The 24,885-nt window shown below is 40.6% G+C and overlaps 5 protein-coding genes across 10 annotated transcripts; 3 read left to right on the top strand and 2 right to left on the bottom strand.

The window, feature by feature from the left end:
• Positions 1-976: 976 nt before the first annotated feature.
• LOC108569703 (alpha-tubulin N-acetyltransferase-like) lies at positions 977-12,495 on the top strand. Of its 3 annotated transcripts, none has more exons than XM_017931362.1 (7): positions 977-1,845; positions 3,340-3,492; positions 6,737-6,908; positions 7,612-7,784; positions 7,878-7,986; positions 8,075-8,121; positions 12,328-12,495. In XM_017931362.1, the coding sequence occupies exons 1-7, from the start codon at positions 1,742-1,744 to the stop codon at positions 12,371-12,373; spliced, it is 804 nt and encodes a 267-aa protein (XP_017786851.1). In that variant the 5' UTR covers positions 977-1,741; the 3' UTR covers positions 12,374-12,495. The 3 variants fall into 3 exon arrangements, with proteins under 3 accessions (XP_017786851.1, XP_017786852.1, XP_017786850.1); XM_017931363.1 differs by lacking the exon at positions 12,328-12,495 and adding an exon at positions 11,415-11,467 and having other exon boundaries at positions 984-1,845; XM_017931361.1 differs by lacking the exon at positions 12,328-12,495 and adding an exon at positions 11,527-12,250 and having other exon boundaries at positions 985-1,845.
• On the bottom strand, positions 4,748-13,513 carry LOC108569704 (phospholipid phosphatase 6). The gene is made up of 5 exons (XM_017931364.1): positions 13,344-13,513; positions 13,154-13,285; positions 12,967-13,066; positions 12,504-12,905; positions 4,748-4,844 (listed from the first exon to the last, which is right to left on the bottom strand). The coding sequence occupies exons 1-4, from the start codon at positions 13,350-13,352 to the stop codon at positions 12,505-12,507; spliced, it is 642 nt and encodes a 213-aa protein (XP_017786853.1). The 5' UTR covers positions 13,353-13,513; the 3' UTR covers positions 4,748-4,844; position 12,504.
• On the top strand, positions 8,128-10,783 carry LOC108569702 (putative mediator of RNA polymerase II transcription subunit 26). Its single transcript, XM_017931360.1, has 2 exons — positions 8,128-10,540; positions 10,594-10,783. The coding sequence occupies exon 1, from the start codon at positions 8,973-8,975 to the stop codon at positions 10,482-10,484; it is 1,512 nt and encodes a 503-aa protein (XP_017786849.1). The 5' UTR covers positions 8,128-8,972; the 3' UTR covers positions 10,485-10,540; positions 10,594-10,783.
• Positions 13,514-14,114: 601 nt separating the features above from the next.
• On the top strand, positions 14,115-23,193 carry LOC108569696 (titin). Of its 4 annotated transcripts, XM_017931349.1 has the most exons (6): positions 14,387-14,643; positions 14,748-15,133; positions 15,644-18,287; positions 19,148-20,987; positions 21,069-22,439; positions 22,498-22,567. In XM_017931349.1, the coding sequence occupies exons 2-6, from the start codon at positions 15,100-15,102 to the stop codon at positions 22,504-22,506; spliced, it is 5,898 nt and encodes a 1,965-aa protein (XP_017786838.1). In that variant the 5' UTR covers positions 14,387-14,643; positions 14,748-15,099; the 3' UTR covers positions 22,507-22,567. The 4 variants fall into 4 exon arrangements, with proteins under 4 accessions (XP_017786837.1, XP_017786838.1, XP_017786835.1 ...); XM_017931346.1 differs by having other exon boundaries at positions 14,390-14,643; positions 21,069-23,193; XM_017931348.1 differs by lacking the exons at positions 14,387-14,643; positions 14,748-15,133 and adding an exon at positions 14,115-14,280 and having other exon boundaries at positions 21,069-23,193.
• A 194-nt stretch (positions 23,194-23,387) lies between these two features.
• On the bottom strand, positions 23,388-24,877 carry LOC108569694 (queuine tRNA-ribosyltransferase subunit QTRTD1 homolog). Its single transcript, XM_017931344.1, has 4 exons — positions 24,691-24,877; positions 24,016-24,633; positions 23,759-23,958; positions 23,388-23,694 (listed from the first exon to the last, which is right to left on the bottom strand). Exons 1-4 carry the CDS (start codon positions 24,805-24,807, stop codon positions 23,424-23,426), a joined length of 1,206 nt encoding a protein of 401 aa, XP_017786833.1. The 5' UTR covers positions 24,808-24,877; the 3' UTR covers positions 23,388-23,423.
• Positions 24,878-24,885: the final 8 nt, after the last annotated feature.

Raw genomic sequence — 24,885 nt, 5'->3', positions numbered from 1 at the left:
TAAGTCAAAAATAATTTGTGTCTTATTGCAGCAATATTAAAACCTCTCCTGCATACACGAAAGTTCGCTCAACCGCGTATATATGAAACCGTGTAAGTCGAGGACTTACTGTATTATGAAATTATCCTTAATAGATCCTTTCGATGTACATGCTGCCATCTATCATCGACCGAAAGCATTGACCAGCAGGAATCTTTTCAAACATTCAAAACTGCGTTCCTGCATATGCGCAAATCCAATCATTTCCATCCTGCTAATTCAAAAACCATTCCACCTGTTTCCTTTTTTGTCATTGTTTATGCTGTCTTTTTATGAATTGTTGCTGTTGTTGCAATGTACTTTCGTCGCACAAACTTGACCTTCTCTCAGCTTACTCCGGCGATGATGAAGTCCTTCAAATGGAAACTGCATTGGGAAAGGCGAGATGCGGAGATGCAGTTAACTCTCAGTGGTTTAGCCATGTGTGCTGCAACGGCGAGAGCGCAAGTCTGCCATACCCTAAAACCACCGGAACAATCAATAGACATCCTATAAAACCATTGACGTCCCAACTAGGATAGTTCTCATCTATGAAAATCCATTTATTTCAGTTTTATCATCGTCATTTTCAGGAAAATACCTTTTCACTACACAAATACCCTATACTTAGGCAAATAGATTTAAGTATTATTAACTTAACTTAATTTGTTTTATAGTTTAATAATTTGTTAATTCATTTTATTATTTTGTTGTAAATGGCTGAAACATTTGATTGTTCTTGATTCCATTGTGAAAACTGAAAGAATTTCATAGTTTTTAAAGCACCAAAACTTTATTTATTTTTTTTAAATTTTCAGTACATTGAAACTAGAACATTTTAAATGTTAAAAAAGTTGCAAAATATATTGAAATATATTTGCATTTCGAGGTTTTTAAAACGCATTTTTATAATCAATTGAGTATTTCTATGTGGTGTTTTCAAGTGAATTGTTCTTATCTATGAATATATTTATGAGTGAATTTCTAAAACTAAGCAAATAATAATGGAATTCTCTGCTTCGTTGCTCCTTGTTTTAAATGCGTAATATTGAAAGAGCGCTAAGAAAGGAGCGGGGATTCCCACCCGACAGGAAACGCCTCTGGCAGGAAACCCAGTGCGCTGGTTTTCTACTCCGTTCACATACATTCGTAGAGAAGAAACTCGCACGAAAGCAACAGCAACAAGAAACCACAAAGTGGAAGAAGCCAAAGGAAAAAACATTGTTTCCTTTCGAACAACAAAAGCGTTGCCAGAACAACGACAGACAGTGACAGTAAATAAATAAATAAACAGTTTTGTCAGTCGAGTTTGCGGGGGTGCGCGTTCACAGACACACAAGAACAAAAAATTAACAACAACAACAACGAACAGCGGCAGCGGAAACTGTAATTAATAATTAGCAGAAAGTGCCGGAACTAAGGAGTCTGTGTGAATATCGTCGAGGGGGAGACACTCTGTTCGAAACGTATTAAATCCCGCCGCCCCCGTACATTAGAATTCATTGGGTGCAAGCGAGAAGGGTATATATATAGAGAGAGAGAGAGTAGGAGTGAGGAGAGCGCGCGCGTTTTTTGATGTGGTTTTCATCGGAGTGATTCATTCGAAAACGCACTCGAAGCACACGGGCGCGATTCATTGCACGAGAGTTTTTCGCGAGTATAGTTTTATAGATCTCATCATCTCGCATATATATCGCTGCATCATCTATTCAATTGCTCCGAGATGGAATTCCGCTTCAACGTGAACGAGATCTTCAAGCAGCCCATCGTCCAGGTGGGACACACTCTCATCCCTCAGGGCTTCAAAGGGGACCGCAGAGCGCTATGGTAATCATCACGCCTTCCTTCCATCCTTTACACCCTCCTCTCAATCATCATTACCATCAATTGCAACTACTACGATTATAGAGATTAGCATCTCTATCAATTTGGGAGACAGATGCTAAAGGCGAGACATGGATGAAGTAATGATCCTTCGCACCAATTGGGCGGCCCTTGAGAAAATAAGGGCGTCCTCGTCTTGCCCATATCCGTCGCCAGACAGTATAAATAATAAAAAATAAAACGCGCGCCGCTCGTAAAACGTGTAGGCGACATCGGAACGACTTTACTTTCACCGCTGCAACAATTGCACAATCGATACCGAAATTGTTAAAATATTACCAAAAAACACACATCCCAAACATTTATTCCATATGTTCATCAATTTTGCCGTGATTTTTATATCTCGTTTATCGCGCGCACTCTCTTATCGTTCGCAAATAAAGCGAGCTGTTGATTAATTGGACGCAGAAAAAGAAAATTCGCTAATTGGTCTGTTATTTTTTTTAATTTAATTACAAATTCACTGACTCATCATTGTCTAATCTTATTAAATCATCTAAGTAAATTACGACTTATGAACAATGGAATATGCGAACCTTGAGACTTTGTTCAACTTATTTGAACAGGTTTCCCCCAAATTCTTCTCAATCTCTTATTGTGTAAGTGGATATGGTTGTTTGTAAACACAACGGATGCTTTCTTTTTGATTATTTATGAACCGTGATCTAACTAACTTATTAATAGAAGTTGACTTAATTGAATTGCTGGAATGAAATAACGTCGACCTTAGGCAACTATTGAATATCTGCAAATTCAATGAGACTACCTTCGATCTCGAAGCGGCTATTCCAATTAGAAACTTCCGAAGTGATTTGATGTGTGTCATTGTCGGATCTGCGGATTCGTTGTAACGTGACGGTCAGTTGTATTTCGATGTGAAATGCCCATAAAAAATTATTTACTTGTAATTAATTTATTTCTTTCATTTGTAAACTAATTGCTGGTATTCAATTAAATCAATTTTGGTAAACTGTATGTATAAACATATTCGATGACGCATGATTTCATCTGGAATTAATTAAATCTTTTTATAACTGATGATTTGCAGTCTTTGTTTGAAGACTGTTAAATCTATTATAATTACTGTTGTTTTTTTCTCAAATTTAAGAAAATTTATTATTGTCTTTGTGTATTTAAATGGGAAATTCACATTGTATTGTTGTTTCGTTATGTTAATGATTATTTTGAAAGTAAATTAACAAATATGTAAATTTCTATTATGAATAGGAGAAATTGGGTTATTATATAATTTTGAGGATCGAGTAAGAAATAATTAGTTTGTGTGAAATTTCCGTGTTAAATGAGATGCGCAAAGAATTTAGTTGTTTCGATTTTCTTTGGTAGTAATTGAGAGATCGTTGACAAATTGATGGACGTTTAAACATAGCGCACCTGGTGGTTTTAATTAATGTTTTCATTTGTGTCTGTTTGTTTTAGGGATACTTTGAGCAAAGTAACGGACATAGTGAACGCGATGGGCTCGGCCTCTGCAACTGCCCAAGGTTTGACCAAACCCATAACCAGTGCGGACAGACTGCGTAACTCCGAAAACCAGAACCTTTACCTGCTCATCGAGCCCAACGCATGCAAGTGAGTATAATACCAAGCCAACCCATCCATTCATTAATTCCACGCGATGCCTAATTTAATTAGTCCACTTTACAATTATATTTATTTATTTATTTTTTCGGGGTAAGAAATCGCGTGCCGCCTTCGTAGTACGAGACTTTGCGAAGCCATTAATTCTTCGACATCGTGTGGGTCGTGATTCATTCAAAGAACGAAATTATGGCAACGCAAAAGAAGTAAAAGAACAAGAGTTTACGAGTGTATTTCGTGTCGAAGTCGCGCGACACGATCGTCCTTCTCGTTCGCATTCAATCCGCGTAACGACATTTTGTTCCACGATCTTAATTGAAGTGGACACCCCGGGAATAATGAGATGTTAATTTACCGTCGCGCGTCGATGCGATGAGATCACGGCTATAAATGGAACTTTCGCTTATTTGTAATTTAGTTATTTTTTCGCTGCTTTTAGGAAGCAAGCAATCGGAACTATGATATAAATATTATGTATTAACGGCGGCGGTAGCGCGATTGAGGTCAGAGGACGATTACGAGAACGGATTCGTGTTTGGAAACACACCTCGCGATAAAAATCTCGAGATTCTAATTACCTTATAAACACAAATACTTTGCCGACGTGCCATTATCAAAATTGCTCTTATCGCGTGGAAATAACGAGCGGATCGCGCTGATAACGAGATCGCCATTATATAAATATACATTATATAATCGCAATCGGCGTTTAATTTTTATACTTTTTCTCTCTTGTCGTTGGCCCTTTCGACGCTGCGTAAACACACGGCCGAAAATCGATGGAAAAGTAATTTCGAAATATATCATAACTATATTACACATTTTTTTTGTTACCTATTTAACGTTTCGAGGGCCGCAGGAATCGATAAGCTATTAACTTCTTCTCCTCGGCTTGTTATTAAATTTTCTTAGCGCCGGAGAAACTGCAGTCAATATTGGTCGGAGAGCTCGTGGCATATTTTATATATATATATACATAATGGAATGCTCGGACGAGTTTGCTCATTTCTTTTTCTTCATTATATTCTTGTTTTTCTTGGCTCTAATCAAAGCGACGTACCGCTATGATGATGGGCTCAAATGGAAGTGGAAAAGAGCCGCTTCGCATCTGCCACAAAAACCATAAGGCCTAACGACCGGTCTCCTTCTCCTTATTCCACACCGCAAACCAGAGTCGTTAATTAGCGAGAGATTTTGATGATCTCCTCTAACATGTTAACTTTCGAAAGTTAAATGAAAAACGCACTAAAGATCTGCGGATAATTTTAATTTCAATTGCGTTTCTGAACAGCTAACTTTTGCACAGTGCGTGGTTTGATTTAAGCGGCATTCAAATTCAAAACCTAGAACAAAGAAATATAAAAATTAATACATAAAATTGATAAATATATAAAAAACACATCATTAATCAAAATCTAGGTAGACCTTCAAATTGAAAGAGAAAATGAAGTATAAATTACTTAATAACTCAACGATTGAAACGTTTGCACGAACCGTTACAATTTGATTAACGCTACCTGCACCATTGTTACGATACTAAAAGAAATAACAGTCACTCAAAGTTATAATGGAATAGATTGTAAATGATGGAGGATGATATAAAAAAAGAAGATAAAACTAATGTATACAGAGGGAAAAAAAAATAGAGAAACACACGATGTGGTGTTAAATTGAATTTCAGCAACACGTAACGATCGTGTCACAGCGTTTGTTAATGGAAATGTACGGTGCATGCATGTTATTTATTTATTTAAATTTTGCATTTATCGAGGTTTAACCTTTTCAACTTTCACGCGAACGCTGTTTGCAATAAATCGGAGATTAGCACGGAATTAGCACGTCCACTGACGTCGTTATTAATGTTATATTATTATTATTGTAGCAATATGGGATCGTGCAAGAAAGCGAAGGATGCAATTTGAATTGTTGTAATTGGACGGCAAGTATATCATTACGTTTTAATGAGGCCGCTTTTCTTAAATTAATTATTAAACCACGTGTATGTGTGGACGGACGGGGGAGGATAAAATCGATGCTGGGAAACCTTCGGAGAATTATTAAGACGGAGTAGAGGAGGGTAGTGTGTGTGTGTGTGTGTATGGCGAAGATGGGTCAAGTTGACGGTGGTAATTATTCTCCGTAATTTGTTTGAACTTTGATCGTTTGTTCATTAATTGTATTAAATAATAATACATTCTTTGCAAATGTCAATTATGTTGCTTATAAACTGTAATATAATATAGATTTTAGATGAAAATTTTAAATATTTAACATATTCTGCATATTGAATTCCAAACGCATTCCTGTGCAAAAATAATTTCGCATATTATAAAATATTTCAACGAGCTAAATTTATATTAAACTAAAAATTTAATTTCTTTTTTATTGGGGGGGGAGGAAATTGAACATAAGTGAATTTAAAATATTAATATTTGGCTTCGATTTGATGCGAAATGAATTATTTATTATTTTTAGAGCTGGAATCGCGTGCATCCAGCCTTGTCGCCTACAAGTACATAAACCGCACGATATATATAACTTCACCGATTGCGCAATCGAAAAACGCTAAATTATATGTTTTCAATGTAATTAGAGGTGAAAAAAAAAAGAAGGAATGTGGAAAGCTATAATTATATTCAGAAACCTTAGCTGGAGTGGGTGTCTGAAATGCCAGATTACATAATACCAATCGCGATTGGATAATGTATCAAGAATTTGCATTCTAGCGTGTATTTCTGTTGTTATGGGATTTGATTGTTTTGTTTGTTTGTTTATACACCAGATATTTTCTTTGTTTTAAAATCGGTATTTACACGCTAGCTTATATTGGGCAAGTTACTTGTGAAACTAGGTCTGGTAGTAATTTAATTAAGCATGTAAAGAGAAGGTGACGTAAAAATTACAGACATTTATCTTTTGTTCGTTCGTTGGAGGGTTTTTTTTTTCTTTTAGGAGGAAACGGAATTCGCGCACGGGATGTAAAATCGCATTTAATTAGGCTACGCGAGCAGGCAGCGAATTGAATTCGTTCTTGATTATGTAATGTGTGTAACTGTGCTCTTTCTGGCTTTCTCTTCTCCTTGCGTCTGCGGCATTGCGAACAATGGATGAGCGGCTTCCGCAGAAGTGGGTTAAAGCCCATTGTGCTCGCCGAATTAATTGCTTCGAATTGAATTTCATCCATTAACGACGACGACGTCTGTGTATATATATATTTAAATGTTATTTCTTGCAGCGGTAAAGGGGCCGTGACTGGACTGCTGAAGACCGGACAGAAGGGCCTCTACGTCTTCGATAGGGACGGCCACCATTACCACGTGCAGGCGCCATGCATCCTCGACTTTTACGTGCATGAGTCAAGGCAAAGGACCGGCTTCGGGAAAACCCTATTCGAGCACATGCTCCAGGTAAGATCCAAATCTCTTCTCCCCCATTTAAAGTACAATTAAAATGCAAGTTGCTAAAGCAGCAGTAGACACGCACGGACCCGCATAATAATTGTTTGCTCCCGTTGGGAATCGAGTGCGTTGCGATCACAGCAACTGCGACAACTATCTATCAAAAAAAATAAATAAATACGGTTTTATTTTATTTTCTAAATATATTTCCGCGCGAATCAAAATCCGTTTGTACGTTGTAAATCTTTTGGGAATTCGTGAAATGCCCGTGACGCATGAGATTTTGCGTGTTTCGTGATTTGCTGAGTAAACAAAGAATGTAACAAAACAGGAGTATTTGCACGTAATCGTTTTGCATAACGGCTTTCCGATCTCCGAATTTTCCGAAGGTGAAACGCAGGATCGATCCATTTGTTTTTAAGGAAGAGAGGCGACAGACACAGACATTCAGACTCTGTTCTTCGGGCGAGCTGAGCTGAGCTGGCAGTGCAAGGTTGAGTGCCTTCTATGGTCATTGCTATTCCGAGCGTTCAAAGTTGCTGAGTGTTTGTGTGTGTGTAACTCTGTCGAGGAAGGTTTTTACTGTTAGGTATGCATCGTTATGCATCGTGGATTCATTTAAAAAGGCGTTACAAAAAAAAGAAAAGAATACGAATGAGAATGGAAAACAAAACTAAACATATTTTTAACAATCTTTGTTGTTTCTCTGCAGAAAGAGACTGTGCATCCGGAGAAATTGGCGATCGACAGGCCTAGCGACAAATTTCTTGGTTTCTTGAAGAAGCACTACAGCCTCGTCGATCCGATCAAGCAGATGAACAATTACGTCGTCTACGACGGATTCTTCCCGAGCGTTAAAGAGATGGAGGCAACCAATAACAACAGGTAACGATGATTGCACTAATAATGGCAAATCTAATTGGACGGTGGAGGGCGGAAGATTAAAGTTGTTATAAATACTAAATTATTAATAATTAGCAATTCACCAAATAAAAACATGCGAGGAGCGAACGGACTGCAAGCGCAGATTGTAACATCACCTTACGGCCGTTACGGAGCACCGAGACCGGCGTGCAGCATGGGACAGGTAATTAATAATACACGCAATTACCATACCGTTCATACACTTCTCAAAACAAACATTGTGCGCATACTAAATCGAATAATTTGCTTAGATAATACATAACCAATCGTCGGCTGTTGCGGCGCAGGAACCTACAGGGTGAGTAATAATGGATTATTATTCATAAACGTTGAGAACTGCTGCACCTCCACTTGAAACTACTGCCCATTATGTAACCACTCAACAAAGATGGTGTAAGCTAAAACACGCACGCAGAGTGGGGTAATTCATTCAAATGGAGCTGCACTCGTGTTGTTTATATTTAATATTCGCATGAGCACGCTTACTAAACTCCTAGTTTTAGTTTGAACATAAGACCCGACGAGCAGCCGAGGTGCGCGCCTCGGGTGATAAAGTAAGTAGCAAAACCTATCCCATTATGATTACCTATCCATGTCCGAATATATCCAAACCTATGTGTGTACAGCAAAGGCCCTGTAGAGCCTTGCGCGCAATCGAGCGGCGAGCCAGTTACTACTAGTACGGTTTCAGCTACAAACATCTCAAAGGTTGCAACAGTTGGGAATGGTTTAGGGGATAAATCGCCCGAACCTATTATTGCGACGGGGCAGATAGAACAACCACCGCAAGAACCATCTCTGCAGTACTACTGGCCATTCGCGAAACCCGCCGAAGAGTATCCATCGATTGACAAGTCTCAATTGCACGCGAAACCCTGCTGCGATACTATACACGAGCTCATAACAAATCAGTGCACGCATCAGCAGCCTCCTAAACCGCAGAAGGTCCCCACCGACGAGATCGGTATTCCCATAACGCAGAAGGAACATCCTCAGCAGCGACGACACCATTCGGCTGGGTTGAATTCGACGTTGCATTCGTCCAGCAAACGGCTTCAGACTAATACGCTGCTGGACGACGTCGGCAGCTACAGGACTTTGCTGAACAGCTTCAGCAAGGAGGGCGAGCATTACTTCCATCATCCATCTATGACTAACGTGAATCAACCTTATAGTTATTACAAAAACGCGCCCTCCGCTTCGCAATCGCAAACGAAGGTGGTGTTATCGAGGAGACAGAGCCAATTACAGGCAATTCCCGAGCAGGATAGTGCTCAGCAAGCACGCAACCCCAGCCAGCAACATTTACATCACGTCGAACGAAGACCCTCGTCATCCGCTCACCAACAGCATATTTCGGAAGAACCACAGAAGATCATGGAACAACCCACACGTCAATCGCAGCAAAACATCCATCAGCATCAACAAAACATAAATCGCCAACAGCAACAAGAAAATTTGACAACTAACAATGTAAATAATCAACAACAACTAAACACTGGTAATCAACAGCAAAATATTGCGCCCGATACTTTGATCAATCAACAACAGCATACGATGGCTGATGGTTTGCAAACAAATTTGATGAATAATCAACAACAAAATCTAATGAACAATCAACAGCAACAACAATATGCTATGACTGGCGGTATGAATAGTACGCAGCAAATGCAAGGAAATTTGAACAATCAGCGGCAAGGTAATATGCCGAATACATTCATCAATCAGCAGCAGGAGCAGCAACAACAATATGCTAATATGAACAATCAACAGCGCGTTATTAACTATGCGAATTACCAGCAACAACCATATTACAATAGCCAATTATACTATCAACCGCAACAGCAGATGATGCCGCCGCAACAACAATATCACAATCCGTACATGCATCAACAGTATCAACAACAACAGCAACCGATGAATGTTCAACAAACTCCGCAGCAGCAGGTTGAAGCGCCGCTACAAGCTCAGCCTGTGGAGCAACCATTGCAGGAGCAACCGGTTTTAGAGGGAAAACCGGAAGAAATATCTGAGAGCGGTCAAGGGGAAAGGGTTCTAAATCAGAAGGAGAGCAAAGTTAAGGTAAACGAACCGTACAAACAGGAAATCGGGCAAGGGGAACGTCGCAACGAGCTTGCGGATTTTCGGCAGGGAGAACAAATTACCGGTGCACAAGGAGAAATGACGCAGCAGCAGCAGCAACCAGACCACATACCGCCGCCACCTGCAAATCATCAAGGCGAAATCGATGAAAATGTTGCCGAGAAGGAAACACCGCAGCCGCAAGAATCCCGACAACCTCAAGAAACAGCAGTGCCAACGACGATGCAAAATCAAAACGCGATGCCGGTTATGAATCAGCAGTATATGATGAATCAAATGCAGCCGTCTTGGATGCAGCAACAGCAACATCAACAACAACAACAGTATGCTAATTTTTACGGGAATCAAAACGTGCCACAAAGGATGATGCTGCAAGGTACAACTGTACAAAATCAGAATTATCCCAGGATGCAGCCGTGCGAGCCACAACAAATTACGGCGCATCAAAGTGAAACGTCGCAAAAGGACGCCATTGCCTTTAATAATGCCGATGAAGCCAACAGACAACAACAGGTTTTCAATAATTTAAATCAACTATTAGAAATGTGTAACGGTTGAATTTCAGGCAAATCAAGTAGCAGAAATGCAGCAACAGCAATCGCCGAATAATCAACGTAAAATTGCATTCAGTGTATATTATATTATTTTCTGATAGACCGATTTTTAGAGATAGAAATGTCTCAGCAACAGCAGTATCCTTCCCCGCAGCAGAATGAACACCGACAAGGATTGGACCATGAAAGTTTGCGAAATGAGTCGGAAAAGATGAAACCTGAATCTGCACCATATTTGGAACCCATATATCCGGTCACACCGTCTCGCACAAATCAGATGAGCGCAAAATCATCGAATAGCAACAGACCCAGATCATTCGTGGCCAGCCAACATAATATTCCGAACGCAATGCAGAGGACCTCAAAAGTTTGCCAATCTGAAGAAGCTAAGGCACACAACAAACTGACAAAAGAAAACCAGCACAAGAGGCCGCAACAGTCTGTCAATAGTCTGCAGAGGAATATAACGTCGGCGTTACGCAAAAGCCAAATAGGGGCGAACTTTGAGCGCCAGTCGAAAATCTTCAACGCTTTGGAAAATGACATGACCGAGTCGAAATTGCGATTGATTTCACCGAAGGCCACTGGGTTAGAACAAACTTGAAAACCAACCAAAGATTAAAGCTAAAAAAATTACGATTTATAAATCATCTTTCAGGGACATGCAGAGTATGGTCTCCCCCAAGTTGTATTAATAATAATAAACCCCCACACGCGACACCACAAAATCATCCGTTAATACCCCCAAATTCCCTCACCTTTAAATGCAATTCCATCCACACTCCCTCCTTCTGTGTTATGTAAGTTCGGCATGATTTTATTTACTTATTGTTTAGTGTATCGTTTACGTTCTCGTTTGTTTATTTACTCTTTTTTTTTCTTTTTTTATTTTATGTTTATCCCTGCTGATTGAATTAAACAAAACCAAAAACAGGCTGCAGCTAGCGTCCCAATAAATGTAACGAGCAAACACAACATACAAACAAACAAACAAAAATTCATCCGGTTCGACACGCAACAAAAAAAAAATAATTCCGATATTCCAGTGAGTCTCAAGAAACGCCGCAACATCAACCTCAGCAGGATGAGGCGAAAGCCCTGGAGGCTCCGCCGCTCCATCCGAAACTGGACCGCCCGCAAACGTTGTCTCTGCAAACTAGCACCGACGAAGGCATGAACAATATTAAAAACGACGTGCGACACGAAGTGGAAGAAGTCGAGGAGACGCTGAAGATTGAGGTGGTACCCAAAATCGTGGACGAGCTGGACAAATTGCACATTTCCCGTGAAAAGGAGGCGGGCGAACATTCTAGTGACACGCCCCAGAAGAAGGCCACGCCCAGTCATCTCACTGACCAGGGCTTCTTCGACTTGAAATTTTACCACAACAAACTGTGGTAAAACTAGCATTTGGGTTGGGAAATTATTATTTTTTTTTATTTTTATTTTTTTGTTTCATTGTGCAATGCTAATTGTTGTGATTATTTTACAGAAGGTACCTTTTACATACGTTTTTTTTTTACATAATGTGTACTTATTTATTATAACGAGAATATATAATGGAAAGAGATGAATAAGAAGGATACATAATTTATTTTAGCACAATTCTAGTTTATTTAGTCGTTCGGTTTATTTAGCGTTAGAGTCTGTTACCACTTAGTTTATTTATTTATTTCTTGATGGAAATATATTTATTCAAGTGCATAGCTGATAGCTTTAAACGATTACTAAGTGTTAAATTTTTAGTTGGCACGTTTTTATACCTTGATATATATATATTATATAATTATATATTCGTCTTATAATACTATATGTGTTTATAGAATAATGTTTTCTAATTTTTGCAGAAAAATGTATAGGAACATCTATATCGATCTGTTTATGATACACTGAAAACCAATTTATTTAATTTTTTTAAAACGCATTCACTCAGAATATAAATAATTTCCGAATTTATTATTTGTTTCGCATTATACATGTAAGAATTGAATAAAGAACAAACAATATTGTATAAACAACTCACTTTAAACATGGTACTCTCCTCCATCCAACTTTTCATCTGATAAATAGTTCATCATCCATCTGGCAGTACTATCCTCAACATACAAGAATCCCATGAGAATTCCAACAAACAATCCCAAGAAGACGCCAGCTATCACATCAAGCAAATGGTGTCTGTGCATTAAGAGCCTACTAATGCAGACAGCTGTAGCCCAGACGATCAGAAGAGGAGCAAAGATTATTGGTGCTGGATGCAAGTTCAGAAAAAAGTACACCACAAATACAGCCCTTGATGCATGACCTGATGGAAAACTGAACACATCTGGTCCAACCTGACCCAGAGCATCATCAGTGTTCTTCACTGGTCTCCTTCTGCGTGTGAAAGCTTTCAGCAAAGCCACAAACACAATATCAAGAAGTAAACCTGAAACACATTCAATTTATTAATAAAACAATAAACGCAAACTCGCAATTGCAAACATTACCTAAAAGTATGTTGACCTGCATTTGTATAAGCGATGGATCATTGAATAACCATGTAAAACCGATCCAGAAAGCAAACCAGGGGATGCCGTGGCAAGAAATCTATTTGGAAACCAATTGAATATTCAAAAGAACGCAACCAAATATACATATGTATAAATGTCATCAATTAACATAACCCCATTTTACCTCTAAACCTTTAAAATATGTTTTGCATTTAGCCAAATTCATCTTCCTGGACGCCATTATAACGAGCTTCTTCGTCACCTCCACATCCTTCTGGAGGATAGCCTTTAGTACGGGCGGCACTTCTCTCTTTGGCTTAAAAATATACACAAATAGTAAAATGTACAGTCTTTTAAACTCAGAGATCCCTTACCTGCGACATCACTGCAAATACTTGTATCACAGAATTTCACCTATGTACTTATCTATATTATATCACATTAATTAGTCATCAAAGTATAGATATGCGGACACGTACATCACTCTACGAAGAACTCCTTATTTCTATTATTATGAATAATGCATGTAGGAATGCCACCACCAGGGGGAGCAGCCTGTTTCATTTTGAATATTCTATTCATAGCTAACTCTGCAATATTCATAATTTCTTATTCAATTTATTTAACACTATTTCCAGGCCAAAAAATTAACTTATTCTACTCAATAAATATTATTAACACAATATTAATGAATTGTTTTAATAAATACTTTAAATAAGCAGTTGCGATAAGATTTCGATACGATGTGTATTGCAATAGTTATGCAAGTATTTGCTTTAGTAATTAGATCATTGGCAAGATGCTGAACATCTTTTTAGCACTTAGCAATATTACAAAGATTTTAAACTGTACTAAATCCGCATTCCAAATTTATGAGATAAAATATTTTAAAAAGTTGCGTGAATTGATTCGAATTCTCTGTAATTATGAAATTCATATTTAAATGTAGTTGAGATGTTGAATTGTGTCGATGGGTTTACTGCATTTCCCGCAGAGGTTTATTTACTTTGGCAGAACGCCCAGAGGATATGTAGAGAAAACACCTTGATTGGACGCAATTGAATATGTTTTTGTTTGGGTCCTTGGTGCCGAATGAATGTTTGTCCCCTTTTGAGAGCGCGTCCAAAGACGAATGCTGCTACTAACAATAAAGATGACGCCGCGCGAGATGCGCGCATCCAGCAGTTTAGGAAGCCCTGAGGTCCAGCGATTGTGTAATCAGCTTTAATAATACAATTAGGAGGAGTCGGTCAGGGAACAAAACGGCACAGGTGCATCCGACCTATCCAGAATAATCCAGAATCCAGGAAGGTGAGTGCAATATTTGGTATGAGGAAGTTGGTGGCTAAGGCATGAGCGCATTGAATCATATTACGCGTGTACTCTATAAATACACGCGGACGGCATTTCACCGACCATTGTGGACTTCGCTAACGAGTAATTCAAATACAATTGGTTTTCGCGAGAGTCGGTGTAAGTAAGGAGGAGTGTAAGAAGGAAGTGGTTGGAGAGTCCAGTCGAGTCGGTGGTGGATGGTAGCGTCGGAGCGCGTCATCTCCTGCGTGGTCCACGGGAATCAATAAATCGGCGGTTTCGCAGCATCCGTTCACTCCAGGCAACCAGCAGACTATAATATCGTATCATCGTAGTAGACGGTGGACGGAGGGAGAGTAGGTGAGTGTTCTAGGTGGGTAAAATAAAACGAGATTCGCGAAACGGCGTCATTTTCATTACACATCTCGAAAATAGCATCCCCAAAAATAAACCGTTCTGTCCAGTTGCGACGTCGGAGCCGGACTGAACCGCAGTCGCCGAAGATTGTTTCACGCGTGTGCACAACAGGGAAGAGAGATAGGAAGTGGCCAGGAGAGGAGAAGAGAAGAGAGCAGAAGACCTGCTCCACCTTTCTACCTTCGGGTTGGACGAAGAGAGCGACAAGTTTTTTCTTTTCTTTTTCACTTGATCATCGCAAATCAACCCCCGCATTGGAGGAGATTTATATTTATTTTTGAATCCATACACACACACAGACAAACTCATTCGTTCGCGTCGCTTTTTTTTTTCTATACCCGTTGCGATTTTTTGGCATGAACATGGAATTTTGGAGTCGGAAAACCGCGGTCCGTCAGGATGGACGTCGCTGAAACGGCTTCGAACGCCGAAGGTGAGACCTAATTATTACAAATCTCTTTTCTTTTTAATTATAGTCGCTCACTAATGAAGCAACCGCATATGATTTATATATATATATAAAAACACAAGCGCGCTCAAAACTCTTGGTATACCAATATTTCTTGGCATGCCTTGCAAATAGGTCAAAGCGTCGAAATCATTTTCTATCAATCTCGAAATTCTGCTCGTAATACTTTTTTTTTTATTATTATTATTATTTCCCCTCCAATACGGCTGCGAGAGCTGGGCTCTGTGAAATAATCCTCGACTCCGCTAAATAAATACGTGTTTCGCGAGTTTATCCCAGAAATAACTACGGGCCGAGAACGTGGACGCCCACGCGCGCTGCTCCGTCTCCTCCTTTACCGAGCAAAGCTAATTTGTTTACGCGAAAAAATTATCACTAAACAAACCAAAGATATAAAGCAGCGAAAACCCCAAAAAAAATTATTATGTAACTCACTCTGTCTCTCACGCACCTTAATTGTGATTTTAACTTTAGTAAAACACAATCCGCCCGTGCCTATCAAAACCTACCAGTGGGAGGACGTGAGGCGGGCCCGAATAAAAGGAGGATACCCGTGGACGTACATCGATAAAGATCCTTTTGATGAGAACGCGAAGATGGAGGAGAAGAAGAAACCCCAGGAGGACAAGCTGATGGTCGGCTCGACCAGCTCGATCGACGTCAGCGTCTCCCAATACTTGGACAAGGACGTCCACCCATCGCAGAGCAGAGAGGAGGAACCCAGCATATCGGCATCTCCGGAGCAGATGGAAAGCAAACGCGCCAAATCCGAAGAACCGGGAAGGAAGAGGAAACTCTCGATCGACAGCAGCTACAGCCGCGTCTCCAAATACAGCCTATCCAAGTTGGGCTTTCTCAAACGCCTGAAAGAAACCAAAATCAAACTACCCAAATTCAGCTTCTCCAAATCGGACAGCAGGCTCAACAAAAAATCGAAACCGATCGAAGCCGAAGTTGCAAAGCCGCAAGAGAAAATAGAGAAACCGAGGAAGAACGAAGGACCCATGTACATACACATCCCCTTGAAACCGCCGCCAGGCGAAACCGACGAATTTTCTCATTTGGAATTCGACGATCAGAAGAACAAACCGATCATCGCCCCAATCAAAGAGGAAACCAAAGAGGAAGCAACTGAACAACAGGAAACACCCGAGACTCCAATAGATCCAACCTCGCCGGTCCAGTTCATCATCTTGACCGCTCCTTCTGATGACGAAATCCTGGACGACACCCCAATCCCAGAAACCCCATCGGAAACGGATAAAAAATTCTTCGACAACAAGCGAATCGACGAGTTGAAAACCATCGCCAGGGATGTCGTGGACAGATACTCGCCGGAAACCAAACGAAGGAGCATCACCAATAAGGAAGGAGTCATCATCGAAGAAATCGAAGACGAACTCGATTTGAAAGACGAAGAACCTAACCAGGAAATAATCGAGGAAATCAAAGAAGAATTACCCGTGGTCGAAGTAAAAGAAAAATCAGAAGTTGAAATTGTCGAAGTGGTGGAAGAAGTTAAAAGCGTTGTAGCAGATGATCCGATGGAAACTGAGGAAATCGAAATTAAAGAACCGATCAAGAAGAAGAAAAAGGGCAAAAAGGAGAAGGCACCTAAATTGAAAATTCCAGAATCGCGGAAAACTGACGATGATAAATTGAAGGAACAAGACGATATTAAAAGGGCAGTGAACATTAATGATGACGCAAAAGTGAAAGAAACTCTAGAAATGGACGTTGCCAAGCAAGTGAATGAGGATGTGCAACAAGTCACTAATATTAGCGAAGCTGAGAAACCAATCGACGTTATTAATAACCAAGTGAGCGAAGATATTAAACTCGTTAAGAAAAATAAGGATGATGAACCAATGGACGTTCCCAAAAACCAAATAACAGAAGTCGCCGAAAAACAGGATGATGTCACCTTAAAACAACAAGATAAAATAATCGTAGAGGATAAACCAATGCAAGTGGAGACAATTGTTGAACAAGATAAAAATAACATGGAAGAGGAGGAAATTAAAGTGAATCAACAAGATAAGATTATCATAGAAGATAAACCAATGGAAGTGAATGAAGCTGTTAAATTAGATGAACAGCATAACGTAGATAAACGTAATACGCAAATGGAAGACGTTAAGCTCGAGTTAAAAGAAGTGAAGACAGCTGAAGATACTAGCGAGAAAAGTGCAGAAGAAATTAAACCTATAATTATAAAGAGTATTTTAAAGGATGATAAATCTGCGAAAGTAACGAATAAACAGAAGGAAGAAACTGTGAAAAAAGTTGATGATAAATCTGCTGGTAAAGCAAATAAGAAAGAACCTTTATTTTCACGTTTGAAAGGAAAGTTTACCAAAACTAAAGTTGAAGAGGTTAAAGCTCCGGTCAAAACTCCGGTAGTGGTGGCCAAGCAAAGTGAACGAAACAAGGATACACGTGAATCTTACAGGATCCCACTACATTCTGAAGAGTCGATGGATAGAGAGAGCTTAGACCTGCGCTTGAAGGAAGATATCATTAGTGATCAACCAATTGACATAATTGCTACACCAAATTTAGAAGATGTTACACAAAAAGAAACTCTCGTAGAAGAAGAGAAACCTATCGATGTTATCGATGAAAAGCGAAGTGAGGTTGATGACAAAACTACCTTAAAAGAAGAACCAATCGATGATATGATTATGCAAGATGATACAAATATTAAAGCTGTTGATGAGGTGAATGTTGAAGAGGAAGTTAAACCTATTAATGTAAGCATTGAGAAGGAAGTGATTCCAGTTGTTGAAAAAGAACGTATTAAGGATGAAATTAAAATGTCAGTGGATGAAGAAGATGGATTGAAAACGGAATCAACTGTAGTTGAGGTACTAGCCGAGATAATTAAGGAGGATGTGACAGAGCTAAAGAAGTTATCTCCAATTCTCAAGAAACGAGTATCCTTCAAGCGGAGATCCAAAGAAGAAAAGGAAGGTATTTACGAGGACGTGCTGATTGCTGGGGACAACGCGAACATAAGCCAATCCATGTCCGTTGATGAAGAGAAGACTTATCTAGATGGAAAGATCATGAAAGATACGTCTCTTGAGGAGGATTACGACAAATGGTCCAAAGTAAAGTGAGTACTCTAGTTTATTATTTTTTATTATTGGTCTCATCTTCCATTAGGAAAGATTGACACATCGAGTTTGCTTTTTTTCGGACGTATTTTTTTGGCACGGCGACAGGCGACAGAAGAAATGTAATATTGTTTCAATGTTAGAGGCATCTCGTACAAAAATAAAACCGCGTTTCGTTTCGGACGGACTCGGCGATCTCGGACTTTGCGGCTAACAATAGATTCGACTAAATTTAACTAGTGGTCAATAGAGATCCAAGCGGGAAGCAGCAACAGACGTACGCAAAAAAGAAGATATATATATATATACACTAATACTAATTGAGAATGAGATAAAAAGACTGCGATTGAGAATGGCTGAACTGTGAGTTATGGAGCCATCGAGGCCGGCGATTCCAAACTCGCGCTACAGAAGAAGATCTGTACCTTCTGGTGATGCGCTGGTACACGGACGATCGACGTCCGAAGGAACCGCGAGAAAACCGCGACGGCCGAACGTAACGCGTCAGGATTCCAATGGGTCATCGGCGATCTCTTTGGATGTACGATGCGGTTGTCAGTATTTCCAATGCGATTCTCTATTGCCAGACCGCAAATTCCAACAAACCCATAGAGCGAACGCCATCAATAAGGTCAATCTAATTCGGTATGTTTCATGAACACGACTCGTTTTTCGCTTCTCCTCTTTCTTTTTCTTTTTTTTTCTCTTTTTTTGGTTTCGGTAATAATGTAGAAATTGCAATCGCTAGCCACTATTAATAGTGGATCGCGGGAGACTTGGCAGCGACCGCAAAGTTCACTACACTTCACCATTTACATATATATATGTATCATAAATAAATATAGATGGATTTTTGCAGCGACCATGAATACGAGCCCATCAATCCACCAGAAGAGGTGCTACACCGCACGACGAAGGCGTCCACTCCGGTCACAGATAGTGACATTGAATTCCTCGCAGCGAGGGCTGCTGACATCGAGATGAGGACGACGGGAATCATCACCGTGCAGGATCAACAATCCAAGGGGGTGGACGCTATTTTCGTGCCACTCTCATCGGCACTGAAGGAACCGGAAGTGGAGGAGAAGAAGGAACTGCCGGCGGAGGGACACGGAAAGAAGTTCCAAGAAGCGATCAAACATCAAGCTACGAATCTGAGGAGGCAAGCGAGCATCCTTGGAGAGAAAGCAAGCAGTCAAGCGGAAAAGATACACACGCGAGTCAAGTCGATCAAGAGACCGAAAATGGATAAGCCGAAGTTCAAGAAACCCAATTTGCCCACACTGAAGATCAGCAAACCGAACATGCCGAAGTTCAACAGGCCGAAGATGCCGGAATTCAAGAGACCCCAGTTCAAGAAACCATCGATGCCTCATTTCAAGAAACCGAATCTACCGCATATCAAGAAACCCAACATCAGCTTCACACTGCCCAAAAGGAAGGAGGGTGGCGGCGGCGGCACCGCGCACACTAGCCGACAATACTCGACGGAATCGAACTACGGTGATTCCAAAAGAAACATATTCGACTTTAGCACCTATCCGAGGTTATTCAAGAAAAAGAAGGAGCAGGACGAAGAAGAGGTGCAGACGCCTAGGAACGGAACGGACATAACTCCTGATTCGGAGCGATCCACTTTGCCTAGTTTCTCGCGATGGAAAGGGAAGTTTACCAAGGCCAAAGTGGAGGACGTTCCGGTACAATCCAGCACTTCGGTGGTGTCTAAAGAAAGCGAACGCAGCACAGATACACGCGATTCCTACAGAATCCCGCTCCACTCCGATGAGTCGATGGACAGGGAAAGCCTGGACCTTCGCTCAAAGGAAGCGCGCGAAAGCATTGAGCGATCACGCCGCGAGGATTCGCTGGAAAGACGAATGGCTCTGGATAAGATCGAAGCGGAGAACAGGTACCGAGATGAAATGGAACTCGAAAGCGATTACATCAAAGAAAACCAGGAGATTCAACGCGCCAGCTCCATGAACGAGAAATTGAACGAACGCTGGAGTCGCGGCACTTTCCAGCCGCAGATCACCGATTTGGATGCACCACAAGAACTGCCGCCGCAAGAGTCCAGTAGCTCGGGTGATCTGCCTAGACGTGGCGTCTTGGAAGAAATCAACTCCGATGAATTCTTCTTAAGGCAGAAAGGTATTTCCGAGGACAACATGGAGGTGGTAGCTTACCTGAGTTCAGAAATACGAGAAGCCTTCCGCACACCCAGCAACGCGTTGAACCAAATGGAAGACAACATCCGATCATCGAATCATTCTCTTCCCGAAGCCCCGAAGAGGCGACCCATGAAGAAACCCAAACGCAAGAAGACTCCGCACGTATCACAAGAAGCCATCCATTACGATCAAGATTCGATAAACACTGAGCCGGAAGAGTATCCGAAGGAATACTATCCTGAAGATGAACCGGAACCGGAAAGACCGAGAAGACGTAACAAGAAAAACGATGACGTCGACTTGGATGGTCTCGAGGACCAAATCATAAGGCAACTCAATCGCGAAATATCCGATGAAAATATTCTATACGAAAACGAACACATGCAAGGAATAGAGCAACCGGGCATAGTCGTGTCCGATCCTTACCAGGAAGCGTTCTTCCACGTCAATCCATCAGCTCCACCAAGAAAACACAAAAGTCTCAAGAGCCTCAACGATTCCATCAACGAAGAGAACATGGAAAATAGCGTAAGTTTATTTGCTATCAATACATTTTATTTCATATATAAACTAAAACAAATAAACAAATTAAATTAATTGAAATTGCAGATCGAACGGTACCGTATGGAACACGAGTACCAAATACCCACTCCAGATGAGCCACCGAAAAGACCTTTCAGGACTCGTTCGAGGACTCGCTCACAATCCACAAGCATTCAACAGGAAGAAGATTTATCTTCGAAGAGAACGGACTCTCTGGACAGCGAATGCGTTCCATGCGCGGAAGAACCATGCTCAAGAGTACTTTGCGACTACATGGGTTACTCAGTTATAGACAAGTCAAGGATAAGAGACCCACCATTACCGCCATGCGCTCCCAGACGCAAGAGATCAGTCAAGTCAAATGTTTCTGAGCAAGAACAGGAACGCTTTTTCACGGTTCCCAGAAGATTATATAACAACGAACAGCCAATAAGACCTCTGAGGAACTACAGTACCTTAGGACCAAGCCGACCACCCAGAAAGAGATCCGTCCCGAATTTAACCGACGAAGAGAAGGAAAACGTGACTGGTAGCCAATACATCGAAATGGAGGATGATTATCATACGAAGAACTTGCAGTCCGGAGATGTTATTCAAAAGATGAGGGACAGACCACTACCGGCGCCACCTCGACCTCCCAGAAGAGGGAAAGACGTGCAAAGAGCACCACTAAGAGATATTACTCCAGAGAAAAATCTGCAAGAAGCGGAGGTTTCAGTTCAAACAGAACCCTTACCCGATGACTTCGTTTGCGAAGAATTGGTACACGAGGAACACGACAAGGTGATTACTCCTAGTGTGGATAAGAAACCGATCAGGGAATTCGAACATCAAGAGACCATTACACATGGAGCTCTGATAGTGCAACCTTTCAGTGGAGAAATAGAAGAAACGCCAATGGAAACTTTCTCAAAGTCAACTGAACGTATCATAACAATCCGAAGAGAAGTCGATGAGGATTCCGAAATCCCCGAAGAGTTTAAGTTACTACAATCTCCGGCGGTCATAGAGAGAATAATCGAGAGACACGTCCCCACCCAGTTGGAGCCAAATCAAGAAGTTGAATTGCTGAAGACACAAAAGTTACAGGTTGCCGATTTGGATGTGGACAGGTTGGCTGTAAATGAATTACATGCGAGCAAGATTAAAGTCGGGGAAATCGAGAGCAGCAGTATTAACGTGAACGAAATAAACAGCAATTCTGGTAATTTGGTGGTGAGCGGCATAGAGTTGCCACCGAGCTTCTTCAGGGAGTTGGTGGAGAAGCTGCAGGAGCAGAAGGAGAAAGACGAAGCCGAGAAAGCCGAACAAAAAAAAACTCCGATTGAAGAAAACGTAGCGCCCCAGAAACCGCCCCGCACCTTTGAGCCAGCAGAGAAAGTCCCGGAAAGAGTGCAGGAACACATCTACGAACCCATAGATGAAGAGGAACCTTCGGTAAGTAAGGAAAGCAAGCCACAAGATATTGTGGAGGAAACACATGAAGAAATTTCAGAAACTGTAGATGCGAAAGAAGTGGAAACAGTAGAGACCACTGTCGAACAAGTCGATGAGGCGTGCAAAGAGGAAATTTCTCCTATTTACGAGGAGATTAAAACACAGGAAACACCGCCTCCTAGACCACCACAGCCTGCCTTGGATCCCATTTACCTCCCTTCGCAACCGCCGCCGAGCTTTTACGCTTTGCGCTCACCGCCAGTAGCATTCAAAGACTTTGACATTGACGATGACATTCCTATGGCACCACGAAGACGTCGTCCACACAAGGCTGCAGTACCATCGGTGTCCAGCAGCGAAGACGAGGCGGCGGCACCTCCCTCGAGGAGAAGACACCGGACGCCGGAACCTTCGATTCCTCAGCTCACTGGTCAGCTGACCAGGGCTTGCGTGACCGCTGCTGATCAACAGCTGAAGAGACTTCTGCGGCACCTCACACAGTTGATCATCGGTCATTCGATACCCGGCCTCGATGGTAAACAGGATGTCAACGTGGCCGTCGTCGTTCTCTTGGTCCTCGTGGCAAGTATCATACTGCTGGGATGGGGCAACGGCAAGAACGTTCATCATCATCACTGGGAATACTTCAATCCTCCAAAGGATATTTAATCCTCACTCTATCTCTCTATTGCTCATTTCATTACATTTTAGCTCTATCCTTATCTAGTCATAACACACAAAATAACAAAAAAAAAGAGAAGAAAATATGTTTGTAATATTTTAAGTTTCTTTATATCTGTATGAATAAAATTTATTGTTAATTATAACGAGTTTTAAAAAGAAAAAAATACGACGTAACTTTTAGTTACAAGAAATAATAAAGTTTTTTTTAGCGAGGTCCAAAAATAAAACTACTGTAAATATTTTTTATATAATATATTATGTGGTTAATGATTTGTTATGTATCCAATAAAACAAATTAGGTCAGTTGGTTGCTTTCGTGTTCAAAAGCATTCGCTGATGCGCCATGAACTGTCTCTCGACAACATCCTCAAGATCCTTTAAGGTATCGTTCCTGATTGCTTCCCTAATCTTTTCAAAGAATTTCATAAAATGGTAATTGTTGTGTATCTTTAACAGCAGAGGTCCCAACAGCTCTTGCACCGTTACTAAATGATGAATGTACGCCTTCGTATGTTTCCTACACGCTAAGCATGCACAATTCTCAATAATAGGTTTAAAATCATCAGCAAACCTAAAAGAATATTGAAACAATTTAAACCAATTAATGTACGAAATAATTATCGCGTAAAACTCACTGGTTCTGTCGTAAATTAATCTCGTATTGTTGGGTTTCGCTAACGTTATCGAAATTAAACGTTAAAGCCGATGATCTTTCAGTAACTAAATTACAATATGATGTATCAAAAACATCGATGCCCATCCGCACAAGTTTAAGTATAACAACAGGATTCCAACAACCCTGAACAACTCTCATCTTATCCTCAGGTAAATAGTTCTAAAATTTGTTCAAAGTTAATTCCCATTAACTGTGTGAAAATATTGTCTCACTGACCACTATAAATTCCACAATAGACTTTGGTTCTTCAAAGGCAATAAATTCGACCTCAGGTCCATTATTGTGCAGACCATCAATCAGAACCCCTTTGACTATATCATCTTTGGTGACCTCATTTATGCACTTCTTTCTGGCCTTGGTGCAATAGCCACCAGCTATTGCAGAAAGTACAAATGAATTTTTTAAAACCTCTGATTTCCTGTGTCTGTCCAAGCAGATTTTGAAGAAGTTGACTGTATTCTCCACAGACTTTGATATACGCTTTGTAGCGCTCTTGGCGTTGGTATCTCCATCAGACAGAAAGTAATACATGTCTGGTTTAAATGCCTCCACTGTGTTCATATATTGTTCAGCATTCAGCAGAACTTTCCCTGATCTCGTCCATAAAGGAATGTGATCCTTGGCATGATGACCAGGTTGAGTCAAGTCACCAGGATCTTGCACTGAAACGCAAGTTAAGCAATCTTTCAAACCAACAAATTCGGATATATTCCCATCATATTCTTCCATAACCTCCTGGTAATGATAAGTACTGACCATTGGGATTTGGATGATTTGTGGCTCTTTGCTTATAATTTTAAACACTTCATGCGTTATGTGTGGTATACTTCCACCCTTTAACGAGGATGTTAATCAATGAAAATAAGAAACTAAATTTCTTGTATTACATACCCGAGTGTAGAGCATTGCCATTGGTGTTTCAATGGAAAGCCCAGGATGAGCCTCGATTTCCTTCAAGGCGCCGATGCGAGGCACGCATTTCGTTAAACCCTCCAAAATAAATTTCATCTTCTTTTTGTATATAAATCAATAAAATCACAATTCAAAAATTTAATACTACATAAAATAATAATAGGTTATGAATTT

The sequence above is a fragment of the Nicrophorus vespilloides genome, unplaced genomic scaffold (assembly GCF_001412225.1).
Source record: "Nicrophorus vespilloides isolate i.1.1-1 unplaced genomic scaffold, Nicve_v1.0, whole genome shotgun sequence".
Lineage (NCBI taxonomy): Eukaryota > Metazoa > Arthropoda > Insecta > Coleoptera > Silphidae > Nicrophorus > Nicrophorus vespilloides.
This window is presented reverse-complemented; position numbering and strand designations above follow the sequence as displayed.